General features: G+C 36.0%; 12 protein-coding genes across 12 annotated transcripts; 8 read left to right on the top strand and 4 right to left on the bottom strand.

Annotated features, from left to right (window-relative positions):
* Positions 1–155: 155 nt before the first annotated feature.
* On the top strand, positions 156–832 carry B0P05DRAFT_537284 (cytochrome c oxidase subunit VIIc). Its single transcript, XM_051577710.1, has 4 exons — positions 156–365; positions 424–511; positions 574–589; positions 657–832. Exons 1-4 carry the CDS (start codon positions 270–272, stop codon positions 670–672), a joined length of 216 nt encoding a protein of 71 aa, XP_051435801.1. The 5' UTR covers positions 156–269; the 3' UTR covers positions 673–832.
* Positions 833–869: 37 nt separating this feature from the next.
* B0P05DRAFT_537282 (uncharacterized protein) lies at positions 870–1,558 on the top strand (the record flags this gene model as incomplete). The annotated part of the gene is made up of 1 exon (XM_051577709.1): positions 870–1,558. A coding segment is annotated over one exon (472 nt), but the record flags the coding sequence as incomplete, so codon positions are not given.
* A 1,831-nt stretch (positions 1,559–3,389) lies between these two features.
* On the bottom strand, positions 3,390–13,363 carry B0P05DRAFT_603337 (ankyrin repeat-containing domain protein). The gene is made up of 24 exons (XM_051583294.1): positions 13,316–13,363; positions 13,170–13,271; positions 12,355–13,121; positions 11,967–12,294; positions 10,871–11,915; positions 10,334–10,824; positions 10,046–10,282; positions 9,236–9,998; positions 8,651–9,187; positions 8,052–8,596; positions 7,811–8,003; positions 7,616–7,763; positions 7,323–7,557; positions 6,943–7,281; positions 6,777–6,890; positions 6,473–6,727; positions 6,096–6,420; positions 5,648–6,047; positions 5,078–5,592; positions 4,531–5,021; positions 4,241–4,486; positions 3,830–4,184; positions 3,654–3,782; positions 3,390–3,603 (listed from the first exon to the last, which is right to left on the bottom strand). The coding sequence occupies exons 3-24, from the start codon at positions 13,110–13,112 to the stop codon at positions 3,425–3,427; spliced, it is 8,628 nt and encodes a 2,875-aa protein (XP_051435799.1). The 5' UTR covers positions 13,113–13,121; positions 13,170–13,271; positions 13,316–13,363; the 3' UTR covers positions 3,390–3,424.
* A 1,031-nt stretch (positions 13,364–14,394) lies between these two features.
* B0P05DRAFT_537267 (P-loop containing nucleoside triphosphate hydrolase protein) lies at positions 14,395–16,027 on the top strand. Its single transcript, XM_051577708.1, has 2 exons — positions 14,395–14,663; positions 14,714–16,027. The coding sequence occupies exon 2, from the start codon at positions 14,822–14,824 to the stop codon at positions 15,905–15,907; it is 1,086 nt and encodes a 361-aa protein (XP_051435798.1). The 5' UTR covers positions 14,395–14,663; positions 14,714–14,821; the 3' UTR covers positions 15,908–16,027.
* Positions 16,028–16,045: 18 nt separating this feature from the next.
* On the top strand, positions 16,046–17,530 carry B0P05DRAFT_537262 (uncharacterized protein). Its single transcript, XM_051577707.1, has 3 exons — positions 16,046–16,304; positions 16,369–16,641; positions 16,689–17,530. The coding sequence occupies exons 2-3, from the start codon at positions 16,539–16,541 to the stop codon at positions 17,342–17,344; spliced, it is 759 nt and encodes a 252-aa protein (XP_051435797.1). The 5' UTR covers positions 16,046–16,304; positions 16,369–16,538; the 3' UTR covers positions 17,345–17,530.
* B0P05DRAFT_537260 (uncharacterized protein) lies at positions 17,531–18,162 on the top strand. Its single transcript, XM_051577706.1, has one exon. It carries the CDS (start codon positions 17,596–17,598, stop codon positions 18,094–18,096), a length of 501 nt encoding a protein of 166 aa, XP_051435796.1. The 5' UTR covers positions 17,531–17,595; the 3' UTR covers positions 18,097–18,162.
* A 289-nt stretch (positions 18,163–18,451) lies between these two features.
* On the bottom strand, positions 18,452–19,486 carry B0P05DRAFT_537258 (guanine-N-7 methyltransferase). Its single transcript, XM_051577705.1, has 5 exons — positions 19,387–19,486; positions 19,279–19,337; positions 18,854–19,234; positions 18,656–18,800; positions 18,452–18,609 (listed from the first exon to the last, which is right to left on the bottom strand). The coding sequence occupies exons 1-5, from the start codon at positions 19,417–19,419 to the stop codon at positions 18,484–18,486; spliced, it is 744 nt and encodes a 247-aa protein (XP_051435795.1). The 5' UTR covers positions 19,420–19,486; the 3' UTR covers positions 18,452–18,483.
* Positions 19,487–19,652: 166 nt separating this feature from the next.
* B0P05DRAFT_537256 (uncharacterized protein) lies at positions 19,653–20,327 on the top strand. Its single transcript, XM_051577704.1, has 2 exons — positions 19,653–19,769; positions 19,813–20,327. Exons 1-2 carry the CDS (start codon positions 19,718–19,720, stop codon positions 20,037–20,039), a joined length of 279 nt encoding a protein of 92 aa, XP_051435794.1. The 5' UTR covers positions 19,653–19,717; the 3' UTR covers positions 20,040–20,327.
* Positions 20,328–20,578: 251 nt separating this feature from the next.
* On the top strand, positions 20,579–21,905 carry B0P05DRAFT_537249 (DSBA-like thioredoxin domain-containing protein). The gene is made up of 4 exons (XM_051577703.1): positions 20,579–20,619; positions 20,676–20,980; positions 21,037–21,555; positions 21,600–21,905. Exons 2-4 carry the CDS (start codon positions 20,931–20,933, stop codon positions 21,715–21,717), a joined length of 687 nt encoding a protein of 228 aa, XP_051435793.1. The 5' UTR covers positions 20,579–20,619; positions 20,676–20,930; the 3' UTR covers positions 21,718–21,905.
* Positions 21,843–23,536, bottom strand: B0P05DRAFT_537243 (uncharacterized protein). Its single transcript, XM_051577702.1, has 5 exons — positions 23,211–23,536; positions 23,032–23,162; positions 22,864–22,983; positions 22,721–22,818; positions 21,843–22,674 (listed from the first exon to the last, which is right to left on the bottom strand). Exons 1-5 carry the CDS (start codon positions 23,230–23,232, stop codon positions 22,182–22,184), a joined length of 864 nt encoding a protein of 287 aa, XP_051435792.1. The 5' UTR covers positions 23,233–23,536; the 3' UTR covers positions 21,843–22,181.
* A 771-nt stretch (positions 23,537–24,307) lies between these two features.
* Positions 24,308–26,545, top strand: B0P05DRAFT_468300 (uncharacterized protein; the record flags this gene model as incomplete). Its single annotated transcript, XM_051574423.1, has 2 exons — positions 24,308–24,403; positions 24,473–26,545. 2 exons carry the CDS (start codon positions 24,308–24,310, stop codon positions 26,543–26,545), a joined length of 2,169 nt encoding a protein of 722 aa, XP_051435791.1.
* On the bottom strand, positions 26,509–27,210 carry B0P05DRAFT_537236 (cytochrome oxidase complex assembly protein 1-domain-containing protein). The gene is made up of 2 exons (XM_051577701.1): positions 26,780–27,210; positions 26,509–26,723 (listed from the first exon to the last, which is right to left on the bottom strand). Exons 1-2 carry the CDS (start codon positions 27,144–27,146, stop codon positions 26,575–26,577), a joined length of 516 nt encoding a protein of 171 aa, XP_051435790.1. The 5' UTR covers positions 27,147–27,210; the 3' UTR covers positions 26,509–26,574.
* Positions 27,211–27,579: the final 369 nt, after the last annotated feature.

Genomic DNA, 27,579 nt, shown 5'->3' with positions numbered 1-27,579 from the left:
GGTTTTGATTTTCGAAACTGAAATTGAGTGTTTCTTTGGAATATTTATTTAAATGTATACTTTAAGTTTTAATGCGCTCTCGACAAATGCACTTCTGTTAACTAAATAAAAGTCACAAACTTGGACGACGTCACTTAAAGTGGGGTGATATTAGGACATATGAAATTTCATCTTGTGGTCCCTGCCTTGACGAATATAATTTTTTCTTGTCCGCCTATTGAAATATTTTTCTCTTCTTTTAACCCCACTCTTTATACTTCAATACCAAGATGATCTCTAACGTTTTTGCTCGTTCCGCTATGCGTGCTTCTTCTCGCCAAGTTGCCCGTTCTGATCTCTACCACTTCTCCAACTCCAACGGTCAAGTAAGCCGCAAATAAAAAGATAACAGAAAGAACAATCATTTTAACAGTCTTTTCTTAGAACCTTCCTTTTGACACCAAGAACAAGGCTGCTCTTGCTGTCAAGATGACTTTGTATTTGGGTCTCGGTTTCGGTGCTCCTTTCATTGGTAAGTGTGGTTCATAAAACAATGGCAAGTGTTTTCTAAACTGTAATTTTTTTTTATTTTAGCTGCTGCCTGGCAATTGTAAGTATCATAAAAAAGAGAACAAAGAAATAGAGTACTGATTAACTTTTTTTTTAACAAAAAATAGCCACAAGGCCGGTTAAGTAATATGAACAAAATCGAGCCTTATATCACAGCAAAACAATACGAACAAATAAAATAAAAAAAGAAAAAGAAAAAGAGATCTATAAAATAAATGTCGAAAGTCGCACTCTTTTTGTCTATATATATATGTAGTATAAATAAGACTTTTTACTTGCCCCCTTCTTTTTTTTTTCTTTCTATTTACAAAAAAAAAAATTATGCATGTCAGAACATTATGGCGCTTCTTGATATTATTTATGTTTACAACAGCATTTGATTTTAATGACCTTGATCTTTCTAAGAAGTATTCATGCATGTTTTCTTATAACCGTCCACTTTATGTCTTAAGCCAAACAAACGATGTCTCGGTGTCATTTGGAAGTAATCGGAATATTGACCTTCCTAGAATATCAAGCTATCCCAACAATAACAATAGCTCTGTTTGCACCATCACCAAGTCAGGCACTGTCTTTTTGTTTTCTCGACAAATATTTCATCATCGTTACCTTGGAATTCAACCAATATTTCTTTTGAAGGAACACATACTTCTGTCTCAAATAATGCAGTGGCATTCGACAATCAGATATACATATTTAACATATCCCTTCATGTTCTTGATACAGTACAATGGGCCTAGTATAAATCCAATGTATCAACACCTTCATCACGCTCCTTTAAATTTTATGTAACATCACGGTGGATTCTTTATTTTCGCGTTGATAGCACACAAATCCATATTGACTGCTTTGATCCTTATATGTCTGAATGGCGAGGGACATTGTTGTCATTGAATGCAACTACAGACCATGTAAAAGCAATTTTTATTTTGTCTTCAAATGAAGGGTCAGACTCTCTGTTGCTTGTACCAACTCGATCTTCTTTTGATACATAAGAATCAGTTACAGATGAGAAGGATACCGAGATTGATGAGCTATTGTTTTGGAGACTAGACATTTCAAACTCGTATTCAACTCAAGTTATTGTTACACCTATCAAACTCGATCATAATCGAATAAAAAGAGACTCTCAGCAAATGTTACTACCCCTATATTCTGATTTAGCGATATCTTACAGTGGGAATAATCAGAGTATTCACTTTTTTAATACGACTACATTGACTTTTGTACCTCGTCCACAATGGCTCATTTCAAGTTCAGTAGCCAAAGCAGCATCGACAACAACATTCACAAACCACTTGGCTGTCATTCTAGGGTCTGTCTTGGGTGGCACTTTATTTATAGTAATAGCTGTTGAATTTTTGTGGTACTACTTAAGACGCAAGCGTAGTAGATCAATTCAACAAACACGTCATAGTCACTTTCGAGAGATGTCGTGTTGCCTAAGTTTTAAATCAAAACAGCACGCAGAACCAGATACAGTGAGAACAGTAAACTTTATCACTTTCCAAAAAATAAATGGCACCAAGCCAAAAATGATTGTCCCTTTATGTCCAGAAATTTTGTCAAATTGACCTAAAAATGATATGTATTTTTAACTTCAAAACAATTAGAATGGAGCTTTATTATAACATTGAATGATTTGTCGTTTAGAATGACTGGCAAAGTTGCATAGAATTTCAGCAGGTATGGCATTACATGCCTTAGCAATTCTACCAGACAGTTTTTCTTCAGTCAACAGTGTGACGTTTCAATTTTCCTTTTAAGATTGCCCAAAACTGTTCAATTGGGTTTAATTCAGGCGAATATGGAAGCATATACATCAGCTTATAGCCACGGCTTTCGATTTTTCTCATCATCGGTTTTGATTTATGTATAGTGCGATTATCCATCACCAAATAACTCCCTTTTAGATCTTCATTAAGATCCAAGATATCAAGCAGAACATTCATGAATTAGATAAAGTGCGCAGCTGTCGTACCTTTTGATATCGATTCTGAACCATCTTGCGCCCTGCTCTCGTAATTATCATCAACATACTCTGTAGCTGGTTCTTCTATAATAAACTCATCTGTAGTATTGTTTTGCCCTTTGCTACTTTTCTTTTCTTGCTTGTAGATGCCTTGTTACCTTGGAGCTTCTCTTTTTTTTGTGGTGGCTTCTTTATTGCTACATATATGACGCTAGATGCATGTATAGCTCCAATAATCGTATGAGATGAGGTCTTTGTTTTAGTTGTCTTCACTATGGCAGGTATTCCAGTATCTGCTCTGGCCCAATTATTTTTCAAATTTATATGAAATCTAGCTTTGTCGATAAAGATACAGTTTTTTGTAAAGTCTACGTCAGAATCTTTCCATTTCATAAAACATTCATATCTCGTCTCTAGGTTATCAGCAGATTTTCTAACTTTTGGCCTAGTGCCATTCATTTTCTCAAAGTGACAAAATTTACCGTTCTCACTGTAAATTATAACTTCTAATGAATAGATTGACGCTAACTCTAAAGAGCAGTAGACGCTACACCGTACTCACCTTATGTATTATCACCTATCAAACCGCTTTCGCCCATCAACATATTTCCATATGATCAATCGATTTCAGCCCCTCAAAGGAACATAGTCCTGAAAAGCGTCTCAAGAGCATTTCGAGTACAGTTTTTTTCCTTTTGTCAATAATGAGAAGACAACATCAAATCAATCATAAAATGTATATAATGTATCAGTATAGTTTAAATTGGCCTGCAATAGAATAATATTATACCCTCTTTTTCATTCTTGATGTACTATTATGTAAGAGTGTTAATAATAGTAAAAAAAAAAAATTAAACTTTTATACTTTATAAGAAGTGTGTTTTATTCATAGTTTTTCATAAGTTATTCATCAAGCTCCATGATGTGTTCATTGTCTGTATCTATAAGTTCTTCTTGTGCGCCATGTATATCATCAGTTAATTTGTCAAAAAACCAGTGCTTGTATTTCTTTGTATGATGAATTGATTGTTGGTTTTTACATTCTTTGCCGTATCTACATCTTGGCTTTTGATTCAAGGTATCTAATTTCAATTTAAATAAGACACTTTTGAATCAAAGATAAGATTCTTACCAAGAACATCAAGTCTGTCTCTGTTATCAACCATTCGTTTCTCTAGCATCATTGTCGTAATGATCATTGCGCATTTAGTACAAATTTTGCTATCTTGTTGCAAATCAAGGGGAGTGTCCCATTTAGTATCTATTCAAGTTGTTAAGATATAGACAATTAGAAACCAACAAACTTACTGTAAAGTTTCTTTTCAATGAACTCATTCAAATCTTGACTGAAAATATCTTGAGGCGTCTTGCCTTGATGTTGAAGATATGCCTTGACGACTTCTGTTTCGTAGATATTAAAGTCTGTATATTTATATTTGGAAAGTTCATGATGGAAGAAAGGCCTCAACGATTTTGATGGTTCAGGTTTGGCGCATAAATGACAGTTGTTCTTCTCTCTAAGAATCAACAAGTAACGTATTTTGACACGATCTTCATTATATACAGCATATTCGTTATAGTTTAATGAAACGTTGTTGAACCCATGATTGCCAGTAACTTGAATATTGGTATTTGATATACAAGGTCCAAAAGGAATACACACCTAAACAGAAAAAAACGCTTAGTACTTTATTGCTCCTAACTACCTTGATTACTTACCCCATTTGAATCATATAATGCATTAGAAGGATCAGGAATATTTGCGCCTTCTCCTTTGACAGAATCATGCATTTCGTATTCTTCAGAAGGTGTTTGTTTCATTTTACCCTGATTAGAGCCAAGTGCCACTTCGCAGAGTAACATAATTCGAAAAGGTGACGAAGATTGGCCATAGGTGTCATTAGAATATCCCAATGATTTTTTAAACGTATCTGCAAAGTAAATACCATTACCAAGCAAAGCGCCCTAGATATTTATGAGTCACTTGTTTTATGATCAAGTTAGCTTACGTTGGAAGAAGAGGTACGAGGTGATGCTCGAAGGCCTTGCTTTAAAATACCCATAAAATTACCTATACGCGAACCATGCCAAAGCAATTTCCGGTCCAATTCATTTTCAAAGGGACGGAAACGTATTTCTTCATCAGCACGGTTAACAGCAAATAAATGGACCAAATTATATTCTTCTTTACAGGTAGACTTCATGTAATGAGTGATCATGTCATATTCTTGCAGTTCTGTATCAAGAGAAAGAGGTCTGAGGGTACAATTGAGTGTGCGGAATGCATACTCAAGTGGATTGATTTCGCTACAATGATGCTTTGCAGCAAGTAAGACATTGGCAGCAAAGCTAACATAGCTGAGATCTTCAAGATTAGATAGCTCTTTCTTTAGGTTTTCGCCATTTCCATATAAAGATCGAATGCCTTGGTATGCATCGCCATTACGGGGTAAAAGGCGAGAATAGGCAACACATTTTTGAGCGATCTTGAATGCATAAACTAATCAAGTAGATTGTGTTAGACAATCCATGTAAACAAATAACAAAGATACATACTTTTTGATTCAAGCAGCTTTGCCTTATCTGAATAGCAGTTATTGAGTCCTCGGTATGTGTTGATAAGTGCTTTAACTTCTCTTAGAATACCACGAGCTTCTTCGATACATTTTTGAGGAATCTGACCTAAAGGCATGTCAATCTGAGTGTTTGTGTAAACTCTGGAAAGATAATCATAGTTGCAAATGATCTTCATCAAGTTGAGTACTTCAGCTGATAGTTGAGTGGGCTTGTCTGATTTCAAAAAGTCAAAATCTTCAATAATGGTATCTTTAGGATGTTGCGCCTTTTGTATAATTTCATAGCGACCAGGCTTGATGGTAAACGATGTCCGATGGTCATCCCATACATTTCCAGTCTTGGACTTAAATATTGCTTTGAATTCTTGTACCGCTTCTTCTTTTGTCAAGTAAGGCGTTTTTTGATGCTGCCCTTCTTTACCAAATGGTCCCCACCGAGTCCACAAAATATAGACATCAAGTACCTTGTTATAGATGATACTCAACTTGTAAAATCTAAAGGTAAAAGAAAAAGTTGAGATTATGTCCCAATATATCTATCAAGACTTACGACGTATCTGTGTAGGTTCCCCAACTGTTTAGTTCTACTTTCATAAGTACAATGTTGTAAGGAATATCATTTTCGTCCAAGGCAATTTCACCAACTCTTTCTAACTTTGAGTATGAATCAACTTTCAATAACTCGTCTTTTTCTTGTCTTTTGTTTCCTGACTTGGCGCTTTCAATATCCTTCGCATGCTGGAGTTTGGCTCGTTCGATTTGAGCGTCTTCATCAACTTTGGTTGTAGGGATATAATCAACAGACATTAGTGAAGGACGATTTTCAAAATCAAAATCAGAGGATCTATAGTTTTCTGAGACAAAATATTGCAAAGTAGGATCCAAAGATAATAATGTTTTGTATAGCTCCTTATTGCTTCGATGATATGCATAAAGAACCAGACGAACACCTAAAGATTTGCATGAGTCACTTCTAATTTTTTTAAAGAAAAACCTACCATGCACATCTTTCATTCGCAAAAGTTTCTTCACATTTGCACTAGTCATCTGGTTTGCAATATAGTTTAGAGTTTCAATATTGGAATGGGAGTAACCGTTGACAATGCCAAGGACATAAGACAGCATGTTGTTTCCTTCGTTGTCTTGCCATAAATAATTGATGCTTTGAGGCGTTTTTTCACAGATCAAACTGATCATTTCCAATTTGTTGATCAAAATAGCATGAAGCACTGCTGGCAACTTGGTTTTGTGAGGGTTCATTACATTTTCTATAAAATTAGAGCAACTTTCCAGATTTACATCTGCACCAAGAGCCAACAAACGCTAAAGAAAAAGAATAAGTTTTCTCTTTGGTTTCAGCAACTTTGTTTCTTACCTCTACAACAATCAAGCTATTTTGATAGATTGCAAACTCAAGTGGAGTCATACCGGTGACAGTATCAATGTGATTGACTTGAGGTTGGTATGAATAAAGCATCTTGTTATAGACTGAGATATCGATGTGGGAGTTCTCTAGCTGAGGGTATTTCTTTTTTGGAATCCCAGACTTTTGAAAGAAGAACCAATAAAAGATGGTACGGGATGTTTGATAATCAAGCATATTCAAGTCAATATTATAGTCAAGCAAAATCTATTCATAGCAAGTTATAAGCTAGAGAATATAGGTGAATTTACCATACCTTTTGATTTTTAACAGAATTAAGTGATACATTGAACATGAAACAAGACTGCCCATTTTCAGGCTCATGATTAGGACCATAAACATTAGAATTTGCTCCTCCTTGAAGCAAGGTCTGATTTAAGTAGATGTTAGTTCACATATCTCCATGCCAATATTTAACGTACCTCCAAAAATAGATCACCAGCAGATGAAGCAATAAAGATTGGATGTATAAGTACCTTAAAAGTCTTTTGGTTTTTATCCTTGCGTTCTATTTGACTAGGTGTATCTAAGTCAGCGCCATGTTGAATAAGAAGCTTCAGCATCTTAATGTTCTTCTGTTGGCACGCAACCATTACAGCATTGGGCCATCCGTTGGCACTATCATCATCATCTTTAGGGGCTCCATTTTGCAAAAGCAATTCAGCAATGTCGAATTGGCGTTCTTCAACTGATCTTAAAAGAACAGACTTATGCTTGGTCTCTGTTGCTCTACTGGTTCTAGCTCCTTGCTCCAGAAGAATCTATAAATTAATCAATCATTTGGTCGGATAAAAAAAATTACCTTGACGCATTGAATATTGCAAGACTGAACAGCATAATCAAGTTCGGTTTTCCCTTCTTTGTCTTGATTGTGACAACTAACACCTTGTATGTTTATCAGATGTTTTAGAAGCACATCTTGTCCATGCTTGGCCGCATAGTGCAGAGGGCTTCTACCAAATTTATCACTGTATACCATGAGATTCAATGACGAGATTTTCAAAATAATTTCTTGAAGATAATCTTGCCATATTTCACTATCATGCAATAAAATGCTTAACGTCACTTTTTTTATAGGAAAAAACTAAGACTTACTTGTTAAATGGCTTGAAGTCTGCAATGATGTGCCAAATATTTTGACCTTCTTTTTCAAGAACTTGACATAAAGCGTGGTCATCAGCTGATTGTAAAAGGATTTCCACCAAATGGAATTTACCGTTCCTTAATGCATCTCTTATAGATTCTATATTCAATTACAGATTAATACCTTGTTATATAAGTATATATTACCAATCAAAAGAGCACTTCTTTCCATGATGATGTAAGCAATATTGATCAGTGATTTTGACAAGCTAAATCCAAATGTCGATGTGGAATTGCCATTTTGTAAAACAATATCCCTTCTGGCTGAAGCACCGGAATTACAAAGCATTACAGAATAATCAATATGGTTGTTTCGAAGAGCCAACTGAAGAGCACCATTCTAAAAAAACAAGATGTTAGTCTCATATCAATGAAAATAGGTGCTTACATTATCGATATCCAAAGCATCAATGTCAACTTGTCTTTCAATCAATATAGAGGTACAGCTGAACGCACCAACACAAGCAGCATAATGAAGAGGTGTTCTACCAAATTCGTCTTTCATATCAAACTGAATCTCTTTATGGCTTGAAATAAACTTGAGAATATCAATAGGGTCAAAGCGTTCTGGAGTAATGGTATTTCCTTCAAACTTATAAGCTTGATACAGCTTAAGTCTCTCTTTTTCGTTTTCATCAATTGTTAGATTGTTTGTGAATTGGTTACTAGCGTTTTCAAGTTGATATTCTTGCTCTAACTGCATTTTCTTGGCTTCTTTTATCCATGCATTTACGGCATTTAAAGGATTGATGCTATTGTTGCTATGATCACCAAGATCAAACTTGCGGACATAATTTTTCAAATCGTTTTCTTTTTTCACTTCTTCTCCGATTTCTTTTATGATTTGCTTGACTTTCTTTTGAATGATAGTAGTATTACGAGTGATAGGAATCAATTCGCAACTTACAAACACATAGTGTAAAGGTGTACGACCTATTTCATACGTGTGTTAGTATCTTGTTTTCTTAAAATGCACATATAAATTACCAAAGAAATCAATTGCATTTATGTTGGCACCCATCTTGATCAAGCTTCTTTCAATTTTAAAAGAACGATTGGTTTGCTTTTTGGTTACTTCAACAGCCAAATGAAGAGGAGTTTGTTTTCTTGCATTGGTACAGCTACAATCAGCAGAATACTTTAACAAGAGATCCACAGTACGATATTTATCGGTGAGAACGGCAGAATGCAAAGGATAGTTGCCTTCGTGATCATATACATTGACATCGGCGCCATTGTTGAGCAAAAATTCAATGAGCTCGAGATTACAGCTCTTCACAGCTTCAATAAGTGGAACTGATGCAGGCTTGTAGATATTAGGACTAGCGCCCAAAGCAATTAGTGTCTTGACAGCATCGAGATTTCCATGCTGACAAGCATGAAAAATTGGTGTATGCCATAATGCATTGAATGTGTTCGGGTTTAATTTGTCACTCTTTGTGTCATTCTTCAAGTACTGTAAATACATAGACATAATATCTTGTTTATTGAGGCGTAAAGCTAAGCTCAAAGCAGTTTCGAGGTCTAAATAGAATAATCAATAAAGCGTGTATAAACAGTTTGAAAACTTACTTTTGTTTTGGTGGTTATGATCAAAGGCGACAATAGCTTTTTCAAGAATAGTTTTGACTAAAGGAAAGCAACACATGCTGATAGCTTTTATGAGAACTGTGTCACCATTTTCAAATGAAATGTTTGGATTAGCATTTGATTGTAACAACAACTCGACGACTGAAGTATCAAATGCTTTGTTTCTGCGAATAAGCTTTTCAAGAGTAACTACGGCAACCATAAGAGCAGTCTGGTTTTTCTCGTTTTCAGTATCAATGTCTTCACTACCGGAAGGCTCTGACTGACACATAAGCTTAAGATTCTTTAGATCTAGTTTAGCAGAAGCTTTGAGCAAAGTAGAGTTTCCAATAGAGTTGGTATCAAAAGGAGAGCATCCATGCTCCAACAAGGTCTTGATTACTTGATGTAAACCTGCCTTAAAATCAGGCTTCTTGATTATAAAGTTGTTATTTATAAATTCTGTTACTTCAGGTATTCCTTGTTCTTCGTCCTTCTTATGGTGATACGCAATAAGTAAAGGCGTATCGCCAAGAGTTCCTTCTACATTCACTTTTTGGTTGGGGTCAGCACCGTGTTTCAAAAAGAATTGGATCAAGCTCAAGTCTTGTAACTGACAAGCTAAATGTAATACAGTTTCTCCTGTAGCCTTTGGGTAGTTGCTCTTTTTTGCTTTCGGATTGTTTTTCTTAAAATCTCTGGGCAGTTCAATTACAGCATTTAAATCAGGCTCAAATATTGCCACAAGCTTTTCTATATATTGCAACTAAAAAACATATCAGCTAAAATCCACATCAATGTAAAGAAACTTACGTATACTAAGAAATTCATTGTCAGATCAATAACAAGAGGCTCAGTAAGATTTATGTAGGCTTCAGGGAGTACCCATCGTTGATTGTTTTCATCTAGCTTGTCTTCGCAGTTTGTTCCCTTGGCAGCAGCACACAATATCAATTGCTTTTCATTTATCAGACTATATTTCTGTTCTTCAATAGCACGCTTCAGACCATACTGTAAAGGAGGATAACCATTTTTGTCGCATGCATTAATCTAAGTTTACGCGTTTAGCAAATCATGAGCTGATAAGCTATCGTAACTTACTGTCAAACTAAAATCAGTTTTTGGTGTCAACTTGGATTCAACAGCAGTCCATACTTTTTTTGTAGCTTCCAAGAAAGAACGTTGACGTGTAGTATCGGTTTCATTGTGTGGTTGAAACGAATTGGCCTGAGCTAACAAGTCACCAAAGTAGTGAAAAAAGTTCTTTCCATCTCCATCAGTATCAATCCAAAAACTTGATCCAGCTTCAATCAAAACGGCAACAAGAAAATGATTCTTACTTGACATGGCACAAGATAGGGGTGTTTGTTTCTTGAGGTTTTTTTCATGAAGATTAGCTCCATTTTCAATCAAAAGTCTAGCTAATTCGACTTGATAATTGACACCATCTCGGTCATCCATTTCGGTGCCCTTGTTAAGTCTTGCTGCATAGTGATAATTTTGATGTTTTGTAGGATAAAACGATTTCCAGCCTTTAGGATAAAGCGCTATGTAAGTAGTGTTGTTTGCCAAAGTATGTAATGACGTGCATCCTATTAAATGAACTTAATTATATATGCAAATTATGGAGAAAATTACCTGTGATATCTGCGCTATTAGTGTTGGCATTCATAGAAAGAAGTAGTTTAACCTTGTTCGTGTTCATCTTCATTTCTAATATGGAGGTGACCGATTCATTGATTGTACGCTGAAGCATAATGCAACCATCTTGATCCTTAAAGTTAACATCAATAGGATTTCCAGGTAGTTCAAGTAAGTATTTTACAATAGCAAGATGACCCTTCATGTTAGCAACAGAACAGGGAGTGCTTCTCCATACGTTAGAGATAGAAGGATTTGCTCCACCATACTGAATAAGAAGATGTAAAATTTTAAGATATCCATAAGCAGCAGAATAATGTGCAGGGGAATTTTGCGAGCTATCAGAAGCATTGGCGTCAACACCTTGCGATAAAAGGTAATAAGCAATGTCTAGATGACCATAGATACAGGCCAAGTGTAATGCATTTCTCGAAAATTTGTCGCCTTTTTCAGGATTTGCATCTCCTTCTTCTATCAATACCTTGACACAGTCGAGATAGCCATTTTTAGCCGCAAAATGCAGAGGAGTCTGCTTATCTAAACTCTCTAACGATTCAACAGGAGCACCAAGTTCTATCAAAACCCGACATGTTTCAGCATGACCAAAATAAGCAGCATAATGCAATGCTGTTCTTTTATTGCGTACAAGAGATTGAAAGATGGTAGGCGAAACATGATTATCTTCATTATCACCGTTTAGATATTTCGCAAGACGCTTCACATTGTGGCTTCTACCAAAACGGGCAGCTTGCATAAGAGGAGTCATTTTATACTTGTCATGAAGAGTCATATTAAAACCTTTTGAGATCAAGAATTCTAAGCAAGCGCTTGTTTCACTAACTGCAGCGTAAAAAGCTACAGATCTACCATAGGAATCAGTTTCCAATCGTTCAGCGGCATCAAGCTTGTCGTAGAATTCAGCAAGATAGGTAGAATCAGGATGAATAGCAGCACAGTGATAAGGAGTTACATTATTAGCATCAGAAGCGAGCTTCAGTATTTGAGGGCGTTTGTAGTTGCTTAAGGGCTTTTCGGCATCAAACTATTTTTTGAGTATTAGAAGGAAGTTTAGAGATAGCGAGCTGTAATTTACCTTGAGAACTTCATCATGAAGACGATTAAATGTAGTTCTTCCTTGCTTTTCACTAACATGAGCAAGTATCTTGCTAGCCAAGAAGCGGTTTCCAGAATTAACTGCAAAATAGAATTCATAAGAGCCACATCTTTCAAAAGCTAAAAGGCTATTGATCACGTCTTCATTTTTAAATGCATTTTTTGTGATAACTGTCATATAAGGGCGAAGACAGCAGCCCGAGGTTTTGTCATCCACATTCATAAAAGATTTTCTAGGATATGATCCGTTGTTCTCTCTATAAAAAGCAGAGTTTCCCAAACGATTTCCTCTCGATTCTTGTACCTCTCTAGTAATAAGATATGGAGGTTCATTTTAGTAAATTCAAAGCTATCTATATGTAACTTACCTAAAGTTGCGATTGTTGTAGTATCCTCCGCCTGTGTTTCTACCAGTGTTATCGTCATACATCTTGTACTTTTGAGGGACATTTAGCTTCTTGTGTATTATTTTTGAGTTTTTGAGTTCCTTTACAGCATACTCTGCAAAATCGTGCTTTCCAAGTACAATAGCATAACCAATCAAGCTAAGACCATTACGGGCGTCTTCTTCGCTAAAGTTGGGAATATTTTCATAATCTTGAAAAGCAGCTTTAAACCCATTCAGATCTTGTTTTTCAAGCTTTTCTCTGTAGGTATTGGAAGCGCACATCAAACAGCAATCTTTTCCTTCAACATGGTCCAAAGAGTGAACAATTGCATCACCATCAAGCTCTTCTCTTGCTAGCCTAGTCTGTATTCTTTCTTCCAGTTGCTGCTCTAATTGGATCTGAGCCTTGGTTTTTCTCTCTCCCTTTCCTGATCGTTTATTGACAAATTCGTCTGAGTTTGCTTTAGCTGATTTACGCTTGATGCCACGGTTATTGCCTGCTTCTTCTTTTTCTTCATTGTCGTCAACTGATGCAATATCCTTGATAGCCATGACTGCACGAACTTTTGATAAACGAGAGGGACGTTTCGTAGTTGTTGTTTCAACAGATCCATCAATTGTGTATCCTGATTCTTCTTGCACTTTGCGTTGGTAGCAAACCAACACATGAGAATTATCAACCATATCTTCAGTTTCCCATTCATCTTGCATGGATCCATTGCGTTGAACGAGATACATTATTTTGCCCTATGATATGAATCAGTATTTTGAAATTTGAATCAAATTATGACTTACATTAAGGTTTTTAAAGTCACGAATATTCAAGGCATGTCCTTTATTGGTATGCTTTTTGATAGCTTTGCCTGTATGCTTGTTTGTCTTGGATGTCTGAGTATGCTATTATCTTTATTAAAATTTCATTTTTGTCTGAAAGGTATTACTTGAGATTGAGTTACTCTTCCAGAAGGTTTGCTTTGTACTAATGCTTGTACCATTATTGATGAAGAAAAAAGAGAACAATCAAAAATCAGCTTTATATATGCCTTTTTTTTTCTGTCCTTGTCGCACAAACACTTGTATACCGCTTGTGCGACTCTTAGACATTGTGGCATGGTATCAATATGATTGCTAGTGTGGTTGCCATGGAAACGGGATTTATAGGCGCAGTCGGCTTATGTATGACAAAAACAAAAGTCCCACAATAGCCTTTTTATTATGACTATTGACAGGAAAATTGTGCTTTTGCTTAGAGAACGAAAAAAAAACAAGTTAGAGAATCAATATCGAAACTCTGACATAAACAATAATGATGCAAGCAGTTTACTCGCAATCATCCGAATTGACTTTGTAGGTAAGACACGCTTGAAAGCCATTCTGTTCTATGATGCTGATGAAAACAAAATACTTGATACTTCAATCATTAGCAAGGCAGAACAACCAAGAAAAAGGGATGAAGTATTTTGTGCTTGATGTATGATGAACCAGTTTATAATCGCAACATGGACTTGGGAAACGTTAAGATGCGAGACAGTAATTGCGAGTAAAAATCCAAACTTCTGCCTTTGGATACCAGCTTCAAAAATGCAAGACAAACAATTCCAATACTATTATATTGTCAATTATTTTATGATAATCCAAGCAGAGAAGGTACAGTTAGCCTGAGTTGATGGATTTGAGGCAACTGTGAATGCAAGAAGCAGAAAAAAGTATACATGCAGTTGTTCTTTCTTTTGATTATCAAATCACCACAATCTGCTAAATTTGATATGCTACATTCCCCCTGTTTTTCTTACTAGTTTCGTAATTAGATGCTTTATTCTTAATTGAAGAAAGCTTATATTTCGATTCTTGAAAATTTTAAAGTGAAAAAGAATAAGGCTCCTGAGACCAAATAAAGGTAGCCGAAACAGTCTGTAGTTGACATGAGTATGTCATACAGAAAAGACCAAAGAACTTCAGAGAACATTTATTTCAACAGGATTTTTTTACAGTTAAGATTCATGAGTTGCTTCTATGATCTGTTAAAAGCTTTTTTAAATCAAAGGTTGAAATAAACAATTTATCAATGATGAACTCAAAAAGCTTAGAGTATAGACTCTTGTATTTTTTTTCTTTTTCTTTTTGATCAAAAATGCAACAAGGTAATGAGCTTTAGTATGTAACAAACAGCATTTCATACATCTTTCTTTTTCTTCTAGAAATGAATGATATTGTTCATATTCAATTAACACCACAGGATATTAGCGAGTCGAAGCCTTATTCTGATGCAAGCTTTGAAGATTTTGGCCTGTAAGTTAGTTTGATCATACTACTAATATTCCAATGCATGCCTACACTAGCTCTCAAGATCTCATTAAAGGTGTATATGCTATGAGATTCTCTAAGCCTTCCAAAATTCAAGCTATGACACTTCCTTTACTTCTCCAAGACCCGTAAGTTTATCTGAAATGTTACTCAATAGTTTAATTCTGTTAAGACCTAAAAATATCATTGCTCAGTCTCGAAATGGTACTGGAAAGACTGCCGCTTTTACGCTTGCTATGCTTCAAAGAGTCAATCAAAATGAACCTTATCCTCAAGGTCTCTGTGTTTTACCTACAAGAGAATTGGCTCGCCAAATGTATAACACTGTAACTCAAATGGCTCAATTCACTAAAGTCCAAACTGTTCTTGTGGTCAAAGATTCCAAGGCTAAATATCAACATATGAGCCAGCATATCATTATTGGTACGCCTGGCTCTCTTTTAGATTCTATCCGTCGTAGCTATATTGACACAGGACATCTAAAGACATTAGTATTGGATGAAGCGGATCAAATGTTAGAAGAACAAGGCCTTGGTGACCAAAGCTTTAGAATCAAAAATGCGATTACTAGTAGATCTGTTCAAACGATGTTGTTCTCTGCTACTTTTCCTGATCACGTACAAAAGTTTGCTTTGAGGTTTGCTCCTAATGCATCTCGTATCTTGTTAAAGCGCGAAGAGCTGAGTGTGGAACGCATCACACAGTTCTATATGGACTGCAATAGTGAAGAACATAAATACGAAGTTCTCTGTGCTCTTTATGATGTCTTGACAGTAAGCCAAAGCATTATTTTTTGCAAGACAAGAGATACAGCAGAAAAAATCGCAAGTAAAATGACAGATGAGGGACATGCTGTCAAGAACTTACACGGTGGCATGAGCTCAGTCGAACGTGACCAGTTGATTGATGATTTTAGTCGTGGTGAATTCAAAGTCTTGATCTCGACCAATGTTGTTTCTCGCGGTATTGATATTCCTCAAGTCTCATTGGTAATCAATTATGATTTACCTACAGACCATAAGGGAGACCCTGATCCTGAAGTTTATTTGCATCGCATTGGACGCACAGGTCGATTTGGCAGAAAAGGTGTTAGTGTGGCCTTTGTTCATGATCATCGGAGCTGGATTGAAATGAACTTTATTGAGCGATACTTTGGTAGCGATATTATCAAAGTACCTACTGATGATTGGCAGGAAACAGAGAGGGTTTTAAAATCCTTGATCAAGTAATACTCTGCTAAACTTTTTCTATCATTCAAAACGGATAATAATGAAATAATGTAACGTTGATCATACTAAATATTTAGGCCATATGTTTAACTTTAAAATTCAGAATAATCTGGACTTGCTTAATCTAATAGATAGAAAATAAATGCTATGTAAATCAACTTGCATATTCTTACAGAATAATAGAAAGATAAGCAAATCTTCGGGCGATTAACAGAAATTTACAAACAGTCCTAGAGCAAGCAAACATTTCTTATCGTTTGATCAATATTGTCTAGAATTTTGTTCGATTTTTGAGCCAAGAAAAAAAAAACAAATACTAGCAGTGAAACTATACTTTTTTTTTGCTCTTCCTTATTATTTTCAACACTAAACAAATAATATCTTTTTCTTAAAACTGGTATGATTAGGACTAGTTTCAAGCTTAAATGAGTTATGGTTAACAAGAACTATACTAAAATCAGATGTCAAAGGAAGTATTATTGATTGTTCTAGATTTCGAGATCGATAAATGTAGCCAATCATATATCACAAGCGAGGGGTTTGCAAGAAATATGGTTTAAATTCCCTTTACGAGCATTTGTACGTATATAAAAAGAACGGTTTGTTTTCTTTTCCTTTTGTTTTTTCTGTCATGTCATTAACTACATCTTCCCCAATTGACCATTGTAAAGTGAGTCGCAAGCTCACAGTAAATATTCACCATCATACACCTAATGTCCGCCCTATAATCAAAGGTAGGATATATTTGATAAAAAAAAAATTGAGACTGATTTTATCATAGGCGCATTTAAAGAGGCATCAAACTCCCTGACTGAAGCTTATCTCAAAGATAACATCATGGGATGGTGTGTCCAAGGTCTAGAGCAAAAAAAACATTATGAATTCCTTTATACACTTTTTAAACATATGATTAATGAATCCTCTCTCCAGAGTCGAGATTTTGCATTGCAAGTAGATGGCTGTAAAGGCATTCTTATCTGGACAAACAACCCTAACAGTTCTCCTTGGCCACGCGTGCTGAGCACCATCAAACTGGCTCGTCTGATAGGATGGGCAGCTGCCATTCGTACTGTCACTAAAGTTGGTCCTTCATGTGATAAACTCAAGCGTAAAATCATGGCAGATCATCCTCAATATATTACAATTGGCCATGTAGGCGTATTGCCACAAGAGCAGCACAAGGGATACGGGTCTGCTCTTGTTCATTACGTGCTTGATAAAGCTGATAATGCCAAGCATCCTGTCTATGTGGAAGTATCTGATCCTGTCAGTGTCAAGTTTTTCGAGCAATTTGGGTTTAAGGTGCAAGGTACTGTCTTTATTGCGAATCGTGCTGAACTGCCTGTATCCATCATGGTACGTTTGCCTGCCGTTTCTGGCACTCCTGAACGTCTTCACATCAGACCAGGAAGACGTGATTCTGATAATTCTTTTTAAATTTTGTAAAGCTACTTCTGTACATATATACATATAAATATACATATATCTTTTCACTCGTAATAAAAATGCATGTTATATCTTCTACAATTATTGATGCTTTTTGGAAGAAATAAGAAGAGCACAGACCATTCGAGAGACTGACTAATTTATATTTCTCTTTGATCTCCGAAGCTTTGATAATCTCTTTTTTTTTTCTCGTTCTCTTCTTTACTTGCACTAACCTCTTTATACGTTTACTGATCTCGGTCATGTTTGAACCCACTATAAAATACAAGCGGGTCAATGATCCCTCTCCTCTTCCTCAAAAAACGGTCGATTCAACTCAAGAAATAACCAGCATACCTGAAACAGCAACCAGCGAGCCTAAACTAGTAACCAGCGAGCCTGTACCAACCTCCAAAAAAGAAAAAGATACCGAGAATCCATATGCATTTACATTTGAAGAAGAGCAAGAAGCAAAAATTAAAATAGACCCAAACGATAAAGAACGTATTATTGTCACACTATCAACTGGAAAGCAGTTCTCGGCAGATAGATATTGCCCACATGCAGGAGCCGATCTTTCTTACCATGGTAAAGTAAGCGAAAATGATTATCCTCCAGAAATCGGGCCTGTTTTGATGTGCTCAATTCATTATTGGGAATTTGCACTCGAAAAAGGAGGTAGAGGAGGTAGTGGGTTTACTACAATTAATGCATGTCCTGTTGCTGAAATGTGTACTGAAGGGAACAAGAAATTAGATTGGTAGACCATGTTAGAAAAACATATCTATACTGTATTTTTTTTTGAATAAAAACATTGCATTGTATACAAACACACTAACAGGAGTGGAGATTATTCCGCAATAAAGAAACGATGACATGGCAAATTAAAGTTACCCTAATCCAGTGCCACAAATAGAGTTTATGAGGCTGTCAAGATCAAAACGATCACAACGTTACTGTTCTAGATAGGGTATTCTAATTGAAGAGATTTCATTTCTACAATTCTTCACTACTGTTATGAATCGAATTGATGCTATAAACGAAATCCACTCTCCATGAGTATCTCTTTAGATCAGACAATTGTCTTTTTTTTACTCAATGTTGTCCAAAGCTGTCATATATAGAGAGAAAAAAAGTAATTTATATACAAATTATTTGGCATAGAAAGGATCTTCAATACGACGGTAACAGGCAAGGTATTTATCACCTTGATTTCTTTCAACCTTTTTACCTTCTTCAGTAGCAGTACGAACATGAGGAACACAGGGATCATTTTCCTAAGCAAAGTATAAGCTTATACACACATGTACTGCATTAACTTACGCATTCTTCATCAGTTAATCTTTCAAATAAAGGATGTTCGTCTAAATGCTTGACCATCCAAATATGTAAATCTTTGACATCTGTAATTGTGTACAAAATACCGCCCACACGAAGAGCGTAAGCATATTCAGCTAAAAGTGTAGGACTATATATAACATAAGTAAACAAGACGCAAGATAAAATAGAAATTTAGATTACCTAATAATTCTAGCCTTGTGCTTTCTTTGCTTGAAATGAGGATCAGGGAACAAGAAAAAGATTTTGGAGAGTTGTGCCTTTTCAAAGAAATTGGGCATGAATTTCATAGCATTCATACGCATGATGGAAACATTTTGATAATCGCCAGGCTTTTGAACACGCAAAGCCTTGATACGCTCATAGACATAATCCTCGACTTTAGTACGAATCTCCATACCAAGCATCAATTTCTCGGGAAAAAGAGGGGCCAAAGCAATCAAAAGACCACCATAACCACAACCAATATCTGCAAATTCAACCTTCTTTTGTTCTTCACCTTCTTTAACGGGATAGTATTGAGGATAATGACGGCTCCAATCCATTAACTTAGGTTCAGCAGGACTAAGGTATGCTTAGTATCATCCTTTATTTGTTCTTTTGCTTACTATTCCAACTGGTGGTCAGAAAAAGGGTTTGCGTGAGCACGTTGACGATAGAATCTTTTCTAATGATACATGTTAGCTTGTTATTTCATGTACGCGTATTTTATTTACTCTAGGGAGTTTGGCTTCTTCTTTTTCAGACATGATATATATATAAAAAATAAAGAAAAAAAAGTAAAAATGTCAAAATTTTTTATAAAGATTTAGTGACTGTTCCACTCTTGTAAATCAAAAAATAGGTGCACCGCAAAATAGAATCATGCATCTCGGGAAAGGACAGAATAGGCTGCCTACATCTCCGCTCTCCTTTTCTTTTATACTCTATAGATGCTCTTTTGGATCTACTGAGGCTGGGTTTATATTGTTATTTTGCATGTGATTCTATTTCTCTTAAAATCAAGTAACGTTCTTTTTTCTTTATTTTTTTTCTTTTATCTTTGTTATGTCCACTCTAGAAATTAAAAACGACCCCTTTGTTAAAGACCTTAAAGAAGGTATGTAAAAATAAAAATAATTTTATGCACTGACCTAAAATAGGTGATGATACACGCATCAGTGCTGAAGATATGCTCAAGTTACTAGAGTCTCTCAAGTTAGATGCTTCGGATGCTGAATTTCAATCATTGCTTTTACGCGCCAAAAACGGTGAACCTATTGAGCGGGAAACACTCATGTCTGTCGTTACTAAAATGCTTTCCTCTGACATTGAACATCTTGGTGAACTCACTGGATCTATTGGTGATTTTGAGATCCAATTCCGTTAAATATGGTATGACGATTTAGGTAAACTATTACTTTTCGTTTCAACATTGTATGTTAGAAAAAGCAATTGCTTTGTAATAAATTCTTTTTTTTAATGCTCTTTGACAATGTGTAACTGCATGACACTGAATAATATAGTCGATATGAATACTGCAGAGCAACATGAACACTAAAACAAAATAAAATCCTTAAAGACATTAACAAGAGAACACTGTATCGCACGAAAAAATAGCATGATTCTCTCATTGTTGGATTAAACTGGATAGAAATAATAAGGAAGAACGTGCCTGGCCCAGACCAATCCTTGTTTTTTTTTCTTTCGAAAATATACTTTTAGATTGACTCAAAAACGATATTCTCAACTGAACAATACAAAAAGATTCCAAAGACAATAATGAAAATAATGCAAGCCATATATTTATCTCTGAAGTGTAGCAGAACATATAAGCAAACACATATTAATAACCCACAGATTATAGATCTGATTGTTTACTTTCTAATTTTTAATGCATTTTTTTTTGTTTGTATAACAATGCTGCACCTATCTTCTATATCATCTGTTATCCTAAAACCATGTAGCACACCTACAGCATATCAAACCACATGGAATTTTTTAGAAGAAGCATATCCTTTAACTTACCATTGAAGCCTTGTCTCATACCTCTTTGTTTAAGAAGCTGCCAATGGACGACGCAAGCTGCCTTTTTCTACCATTTCAACGAAGAAAAAAAAGGCACCTGATAAGGTTTAGACAATCACCTTTTGGGGAAACCAAAAGCTGTCATTTCGAATTTTAAAAACCGTCGTCTGAATTTTTTTTTGGCTGCCTTATTTAAGAAAACGTTCTTGACCTTTCCAACTTTAGCTTCTTCCTTTCTTTTTTATTCTATCTAATGTCTCAAACAATTCGTATTAAAGCTGTCGTTGACACTGTATGTCCATGGTAAAAAAACCAGAGCATACAAAATGATTCGTTGCTCAACTTGTTTTTTTCTTCAGGTGCTTTATAGGAAAGCGTAGAATGGAAACAGCCATTAAACAATTCTCTGCAACCCATCCTAATGTTACCTTTCAACTCCAATGGTTTCCTTACCAATTAGACCCCACTCGCACCGAAACATCTAACAAACTCGAAACCTATCATAAAAAGTTTGGTAAAGAACGCTTTAACCAAATGCTTCCCAATGTTACCGCTGTTGCAGAATCAGAAGGCATTGCCTTGAAGTTTGGTGGTGTCATCTCTAATACCCTGGATTCTCACCGTTTAATTTGGTGGGCTAACCAATTTGGCAAGCAAGACCAAGTAGTCGAGAAATTATTTGAATTATATTTCGAGTTGAATCAAGACTTGGGTGATCATCAATCATTAGCTATTGCAGCTGAAAAAGCAGGTTTAGATAAGCAAAAGACGCTTGAGTTTCTCAAGAGCAATGAAGGAGCTTCTCAAGTAAAAGAGCTAGTAAGAAACAATGTCTTTAATCAAATTGATGGTGTTCCACATTATACAATCAATGACAAGTAAGTCATTCTTCGAACTGATGAATATACTTAGACTTATTTAGGTATGGTATCTCGGGTGCTCAAGAAGCTTCCACACTTGTTCGTGCTTTTGAACAGATTCTTAAAGCTGAATCACAACTTTTTTTTTCTGAGCGGGTAAACAATTCAACAATACACTAATAACTAAACAGAGCTGCTTATTAATACAATATTATTTATGCAAATAAACGTATTTTTGTATTACTCAGAACACAACATCATTTTCAGTAATAATTGCCTAATTTTGAAACAGAAATAAACCATTGAAATCATTTTGTTATTTACAAAGAAAAAACCATGCCTATATATATATATATATATATATATATCATAGAGGTATTGAAGCCAGAAAAAAAGGAATATCAAGCCAAAGTATTACTACTACCGCTGCCACCAGGTGTTGGTGTACTCAGCATAATTTCTACTGCTCGATTCAAATCATTGTGTGCAGAAGACAAAGCTCTAGTGATTGTCTCTCTAGGATGATCAGGGAACATTGTGATCAAAATCCGTGTGTGTCGAGGTGAAGGAGGCTCTAACTCTGATCCAGCTACATCCCTACCAGTGATTGTATCAAGGTATTCCTAATAAGATTTCAGTTTATGTCAACACTTTTCTTGTTGACTTACTCTCACTGAAGTTGTTCCTTCTTCTACCGCTGTTGAAGATAAAGCCTCTGAGGATGATCTTGTGCTTGTGCTTGCGTTGGTTGATCTTCTGTTTCTCAGCCCTGCACTTACGAGTGTGTCTACTGGTGTAATCCCCGCAATAAAAGGACGTTGTGCCGGTGTGGTAGCAGCAGATCGAGCAATTGGTGGTGATACGAGTAGTGGCTTAACAAATCGTACTATCATCTTCTGTAATAAAGAGGGAAAGCGCCATTGCTTCATATTACCAATATCTGTTCTATAGAGCGCACCAGATAAAACACCGCACAATGCAGGTATTAATGTTTGATAGGATTGCGAAAAGGCCATCTGTAAAGCCAAGACATAAAGAAATAGTTTATCGCTCATAACAACACCAAATATCCGAAAACGATAGGTGATGGGAATAATGCGATGGTATTGGTATAATGAAGAAAAGATCAATGCATATCTTTAGAATAGTCAATAAGAGCCATAATAGAGACAGTTTTACTTACGGCCCGCCTGGTATACTCTTGAGTCCAATCTGAGCTCCTAATACTAAAGCACCCACTTCTAGAAGAGTAGCAATTACGATGGATATAGAAATAAAAGCCTAGTATACATGTTTATATCACTCTTTTTGCTATTTATATCATACCATATATTTAGCACTTCCATATTGTCTTTCAATCACTCTAAGTGTGTATAGTAATAGAGAACCAAAAAAGACGTCTCCTGAATTACCAAAGGCTATATGAGAGGTCAATAGTCGCCAAAACTATCAGGCATTAGTAGCTTAAACAGAACAATGTCGACACCTCAATACCTGATGATGTACGGTAATATGTGGCGTCAGTTGTAGTTGAAAATATTGCTTCATGTTAAAGATGGAAGTCAAGATAGAACAACTGCCAATAAACAATACTAAGAACTTTGTTACTGGCACATTATAGAAGCCTAATATGAAATAGTTTAGTATTGTTTGACTATTTTATTCATTTCAACCTGCTGGTCCAACTGCCTGCATCTTTGTAGACCTGTGTACAGAAAAAGAGAAACAAGAAGTCTTCGGATAAGCGTGACGAACTCTGCTGACATTAAATTTGCATTGCTTCACTTCATTTTGAATAACATACGCAAAAGAAGAGAAGCTATTGGTATGCTGGTAACAAGTAGAGTAAATTAATGAAAAGAGCAAGGCTTTCTGCAATGTTCACAATGAACTGTGCAATTTTGGATAAGTGTCTTGTACTAAGATAGACATTCGCAAGAAAAATTGCTGCATTGATGGCAATTCTTGGTATTGTGAGAATTAAAAAAAAAAAAAAAAACTCGTCAATAGACAGTAAGGCTATTGGAAAATCCTCAATATATTCTTAGGTAAAACTTGTCCTTTTAACACAAGATAATCAAAAAGTAGATAGCAAATACCATTAAAGCAAGAAATATATATATATATATATTGCTTTCTACACAAGGCAAAATTTAGTTATGAAGTGCTTGTTCTCTATAAGGAAACAGTCCTATCATGACATACAATCGTACCTGAATTTGTTAGATCCAAGTCATTACAAAGAACAGTGTTACTAAAGTGAGCTTTCGTTGTCTTGGCTTATGTTCTAAGGGAATTGCAACCCGATATGATTCTTTTCCAGATGTGCTTTTTGTTTTGTGTGCGCGCAGTAAAATAAGCTATGTTTTTTGTACGACCATGATTTACTTAGCTATAATTATTGTGTTACCTTTCACCTTAAATACTATTATACAAAAATAAACAGAATACTATAATTACCAGTCTTCAGAGACAAAATGATTAGTGTTTGATGTGTTTGCCGAGAATGATCTTCATATTGAAAGCAGAATGGCTTTTTTTTCTCCTTTTTATATTTGAATGATTATTTTTCTTTTTTCCTGAAACAATAGATTCTTGCAACCATGTTATTGAATACAATGATTTTAGACAAATAATGTTTATGCTATTTTAAAGACAAATGGCTTCAAGATGTACTTTTAGAGTTTAAATGCTGTGATTGAATTGAAAAATATATAAATTTATATTTCTTTAAATAGCGTCTGTTTTTCTTTTATTTGTTCTTCTTTAAATGACAGCCTATTCATTATTAGAACGACCATTACAAAAAGGATTTTCAAGGCGACAATGGCAGACTATCATTGTCATGATCGGTGTAATGTTTGTTGTGATGCTCATGGCTTCTACAGCAATAATGAATATAAAGGAACAACAGAAACCAAGGCCAAAGCCAAAGCCGACACATCACTCAGTACACAACGAAACTACAGCCTCTATGCCACCTCCTTTCACACCACCTCAAAGATCGATTAATTTCACTATCAACAATTCAGTTTATTATGTTGATTTAGACAAATACTCAATAGAAGACCATCTGTTACAAGTCTTTGGTGGACCCGTATTCAATTCAATCCAGCAAATCACAATGGATCGACTGGAGAATGTGACACAATCTCCATGGGCGGATAAATGGCTAAGCCAAGCTGAAAAGCTAGATGATATAAATGCCTATGCTTGTAGTCAACAACCTTTGCCTTACCCTATCTTGCGTCGCATGGCAAGAGAATACTTTCCAGTTCAAAATAACGATGATTTTTATAATATAGATGATGCGCTTAATTTAACAGCACCTTTTGTTATCTTTCCTTCAGCCAAACAACGTGTGTTCCAGCCTGGACAACAGTTATGTATCCGTGTTGTGGTGCCATTTCAGAATGTAGGTAAAAACGATCTATACCGTTCCATATATCGACCTTACGACCACAATCATCAACAAATCACTTCTCCTTGGTGGGATACCATGATGACAGTATTGACAAACACCAAAACAAATGCTACTGTGCCCATTCATATGCAACCATGGTTTGGACATCGTTTGCTTCGTCAGCGAGCGCGAGACTTGAATCATGTCAACAATCAATTGCCTGAATGGGCTCGACTACGCGGTGATGTGATGTATGAACGTGAACGCATGCATATTTATGAAGCTCAAATTACATTACCAGAAAGAGGAAAGTGGGTTTTCTCTGGCTTATTGGAATTTGTGGAAGGCAGATATAATTTTGAATTTGGTCCTGTCACACCTTATCATCCTATTGTTTTACCTGTGCTTCCTGCTGGCAGTGAAAAGGTACACATTAGCACTAAGGAAAAATCAGATAAAGAGTATTTTGAAGAACATTTGGCTTTGCCTTTATGTATAGGATTCAGCCATCCTGGTCGTTGGTTGCCTATGCCAAACAACACTACCGAAACACAAAAGGCACAAGTCGCAGGTGTCTTGCGAAACAACAAATACTGGGCTCCTTTCCGTTGCCGATATCGCCATATCTCTTACGAAGCGTTTAATCGGTGCGCATCTAAGAAATATGCGCGTGGTATGGATCTTTACGGGGACTCGAATATTCGTCGTTCGATAAAGAAATTCCTTAGTCATGGTCAATGGTGCAAGGATTGGGAACAACACATCAATACGCCCTTATTACCAGAAAACATGAAGCCAATCATTGGACATCAAGTAGTTAAGAGAGATGTACCCCCTCCTCCCCCTCCGCCGCCACCTTTTTCTCTTTTCCCTCCTCCGCCTGTACCTGATCAAGGAAGATACAATTCACCAGAAGAATACAAGTTCACAAAAGATTCACAGACACGCAGTTGCTATTGTGAAGATTTCAGTGAAGAATACTGGAACACTACTTGGTTTGATCCTATGGCTAGACATTTCAATATGAGCTACGCCAACTCGTTAGCACAGACACAGGCTGTTGGCAGAACTGAATGGGACGCTATCAACGACACACTTCCAGAAAAAGACGTCTTCCGTGTCAGTTCATACAAATGGGATGGCCTAACCTACCTGAATTCTCCAGGATGGGATACTGCTGTTCCAACTACCACCATACCTGCTGATATTGCTATCTTTTCGCTCGGTAATTGGGACGGTGCATTCTCTGAACTTGATGCCTTCTCCCTGGACTTGGACAGACTTATTCAACAAATCAAAGACCATTATGATCTCAATAAGACTAAAATTATTTATCGCACAGCACAATACTATTGTTGTCGTATTGATGCGTCTGAACGTTCTCGACAAGTGAGTGGTCCTCGCATGGATAGTTTTGACAGTCTGGCCAGACTCAAATTTATCACGCAACTCAAGGCAGACATTTGGGATACCTACGCACTAGGAGAAAGCAAGACTTGGGAAGAAAAGATAACAAGCATTACATGTCCTTCTAACCATGTTCCTGCTGATCAAGTTGAAATTGAAAATCAACTTTTAATGAATGGTCTCTGTAATGGCAAATAAAAAAAACAGATTTTCTATTCTAAGATATACTAGGCTATTTTGGGCTCACCAGTTTCTGTGAGGGTATGATTGCCAATATCAATTTGCTTTTGATCTGATTCACGTACAACTGTAAACTCTATTGTGTTCCATTTGTTTCCTGCACGCTTTGAAGCGAAATGAACTCGAGCAGTTTCACCTAGATAGAATAAGCTTCAATTGTCTCTTTTTTTTTAAAAAAAAAAATGTTGTTACCTGTAGAACCCTTGACTTTAAAGCCAATATCAATCTTGCCTTTCAAGTGATTTACATTACCACTGATCCAGGGCCATGCATCTGCATAATCTACACGATCACCAATAAGAGCAATCACACGAGGATCATAGCGAACCATAAACAAAGTACCATGAACCACACTACTTGATAAACGTTGATGGTTTAAAGCACCACCGAGACCAACAACCCAGACAGCAGCACCTACAGCAGCACCTGTCCAAAGCCAACGCTTTCTTGAAGGTGGAGGGGGCTTGGGTAGTTCACGGTCAACAACAATTGTTTTAGAAGTAAATTGACGACGTGCTGTTTGACGTAAAAGAGGGAAAAGTCTACGAGAAAATGACATGAAGAAAAGACAAAGAAAAAAAAAAGGAAAAATCAGATACATGCTTAACCATGTCCATTAGGCGGAGACTACAAGGTTTGAGCCAATAATTTTGGTATTTATTTTGACAGCACAATTCTGTACATAGACCATCATAGCAAACGTGTTGGGTGCTCTTCCTATACCCAATATCCTTATGTATGATCTGCTATAAGAGCTAGGCCCAATACTGAACAATCAACCATACATGTAAGCGTAGTCTCAAAGCTAAATTAAGTAAAAGAAAGAGATGAACCAAGAAATAATGGCTTGCCATCTTTGTAGTTATTGAAGAACTAATATGGTCTCAAAAACGACCTTGATAAGACTGCACTAATTTTACCACAGATAACAGAAGGCAGTCTCCATTTCATAGTCTAGGCATCTATAACATAGCTTACAAAATCTTCCCCTT

Source organism: Gilbertella persicaria, assembly GCF_025201335.1.
Source record: "Gilbertella persicaria strain CBS 190.32 chromosome Unknown B0P05scaffold_15, whole genome shotgun sequence".
Lineage (NCBI taxonomy): Eukaryota > Fungi > Mucoromycota > Mucoromycetes > Mucorales > Choanephoraceae > Gilbertella > Gilbertella persicaria.
This window is presented reverse-complemented; position numbering and strand designations above follow the sequence as displayed.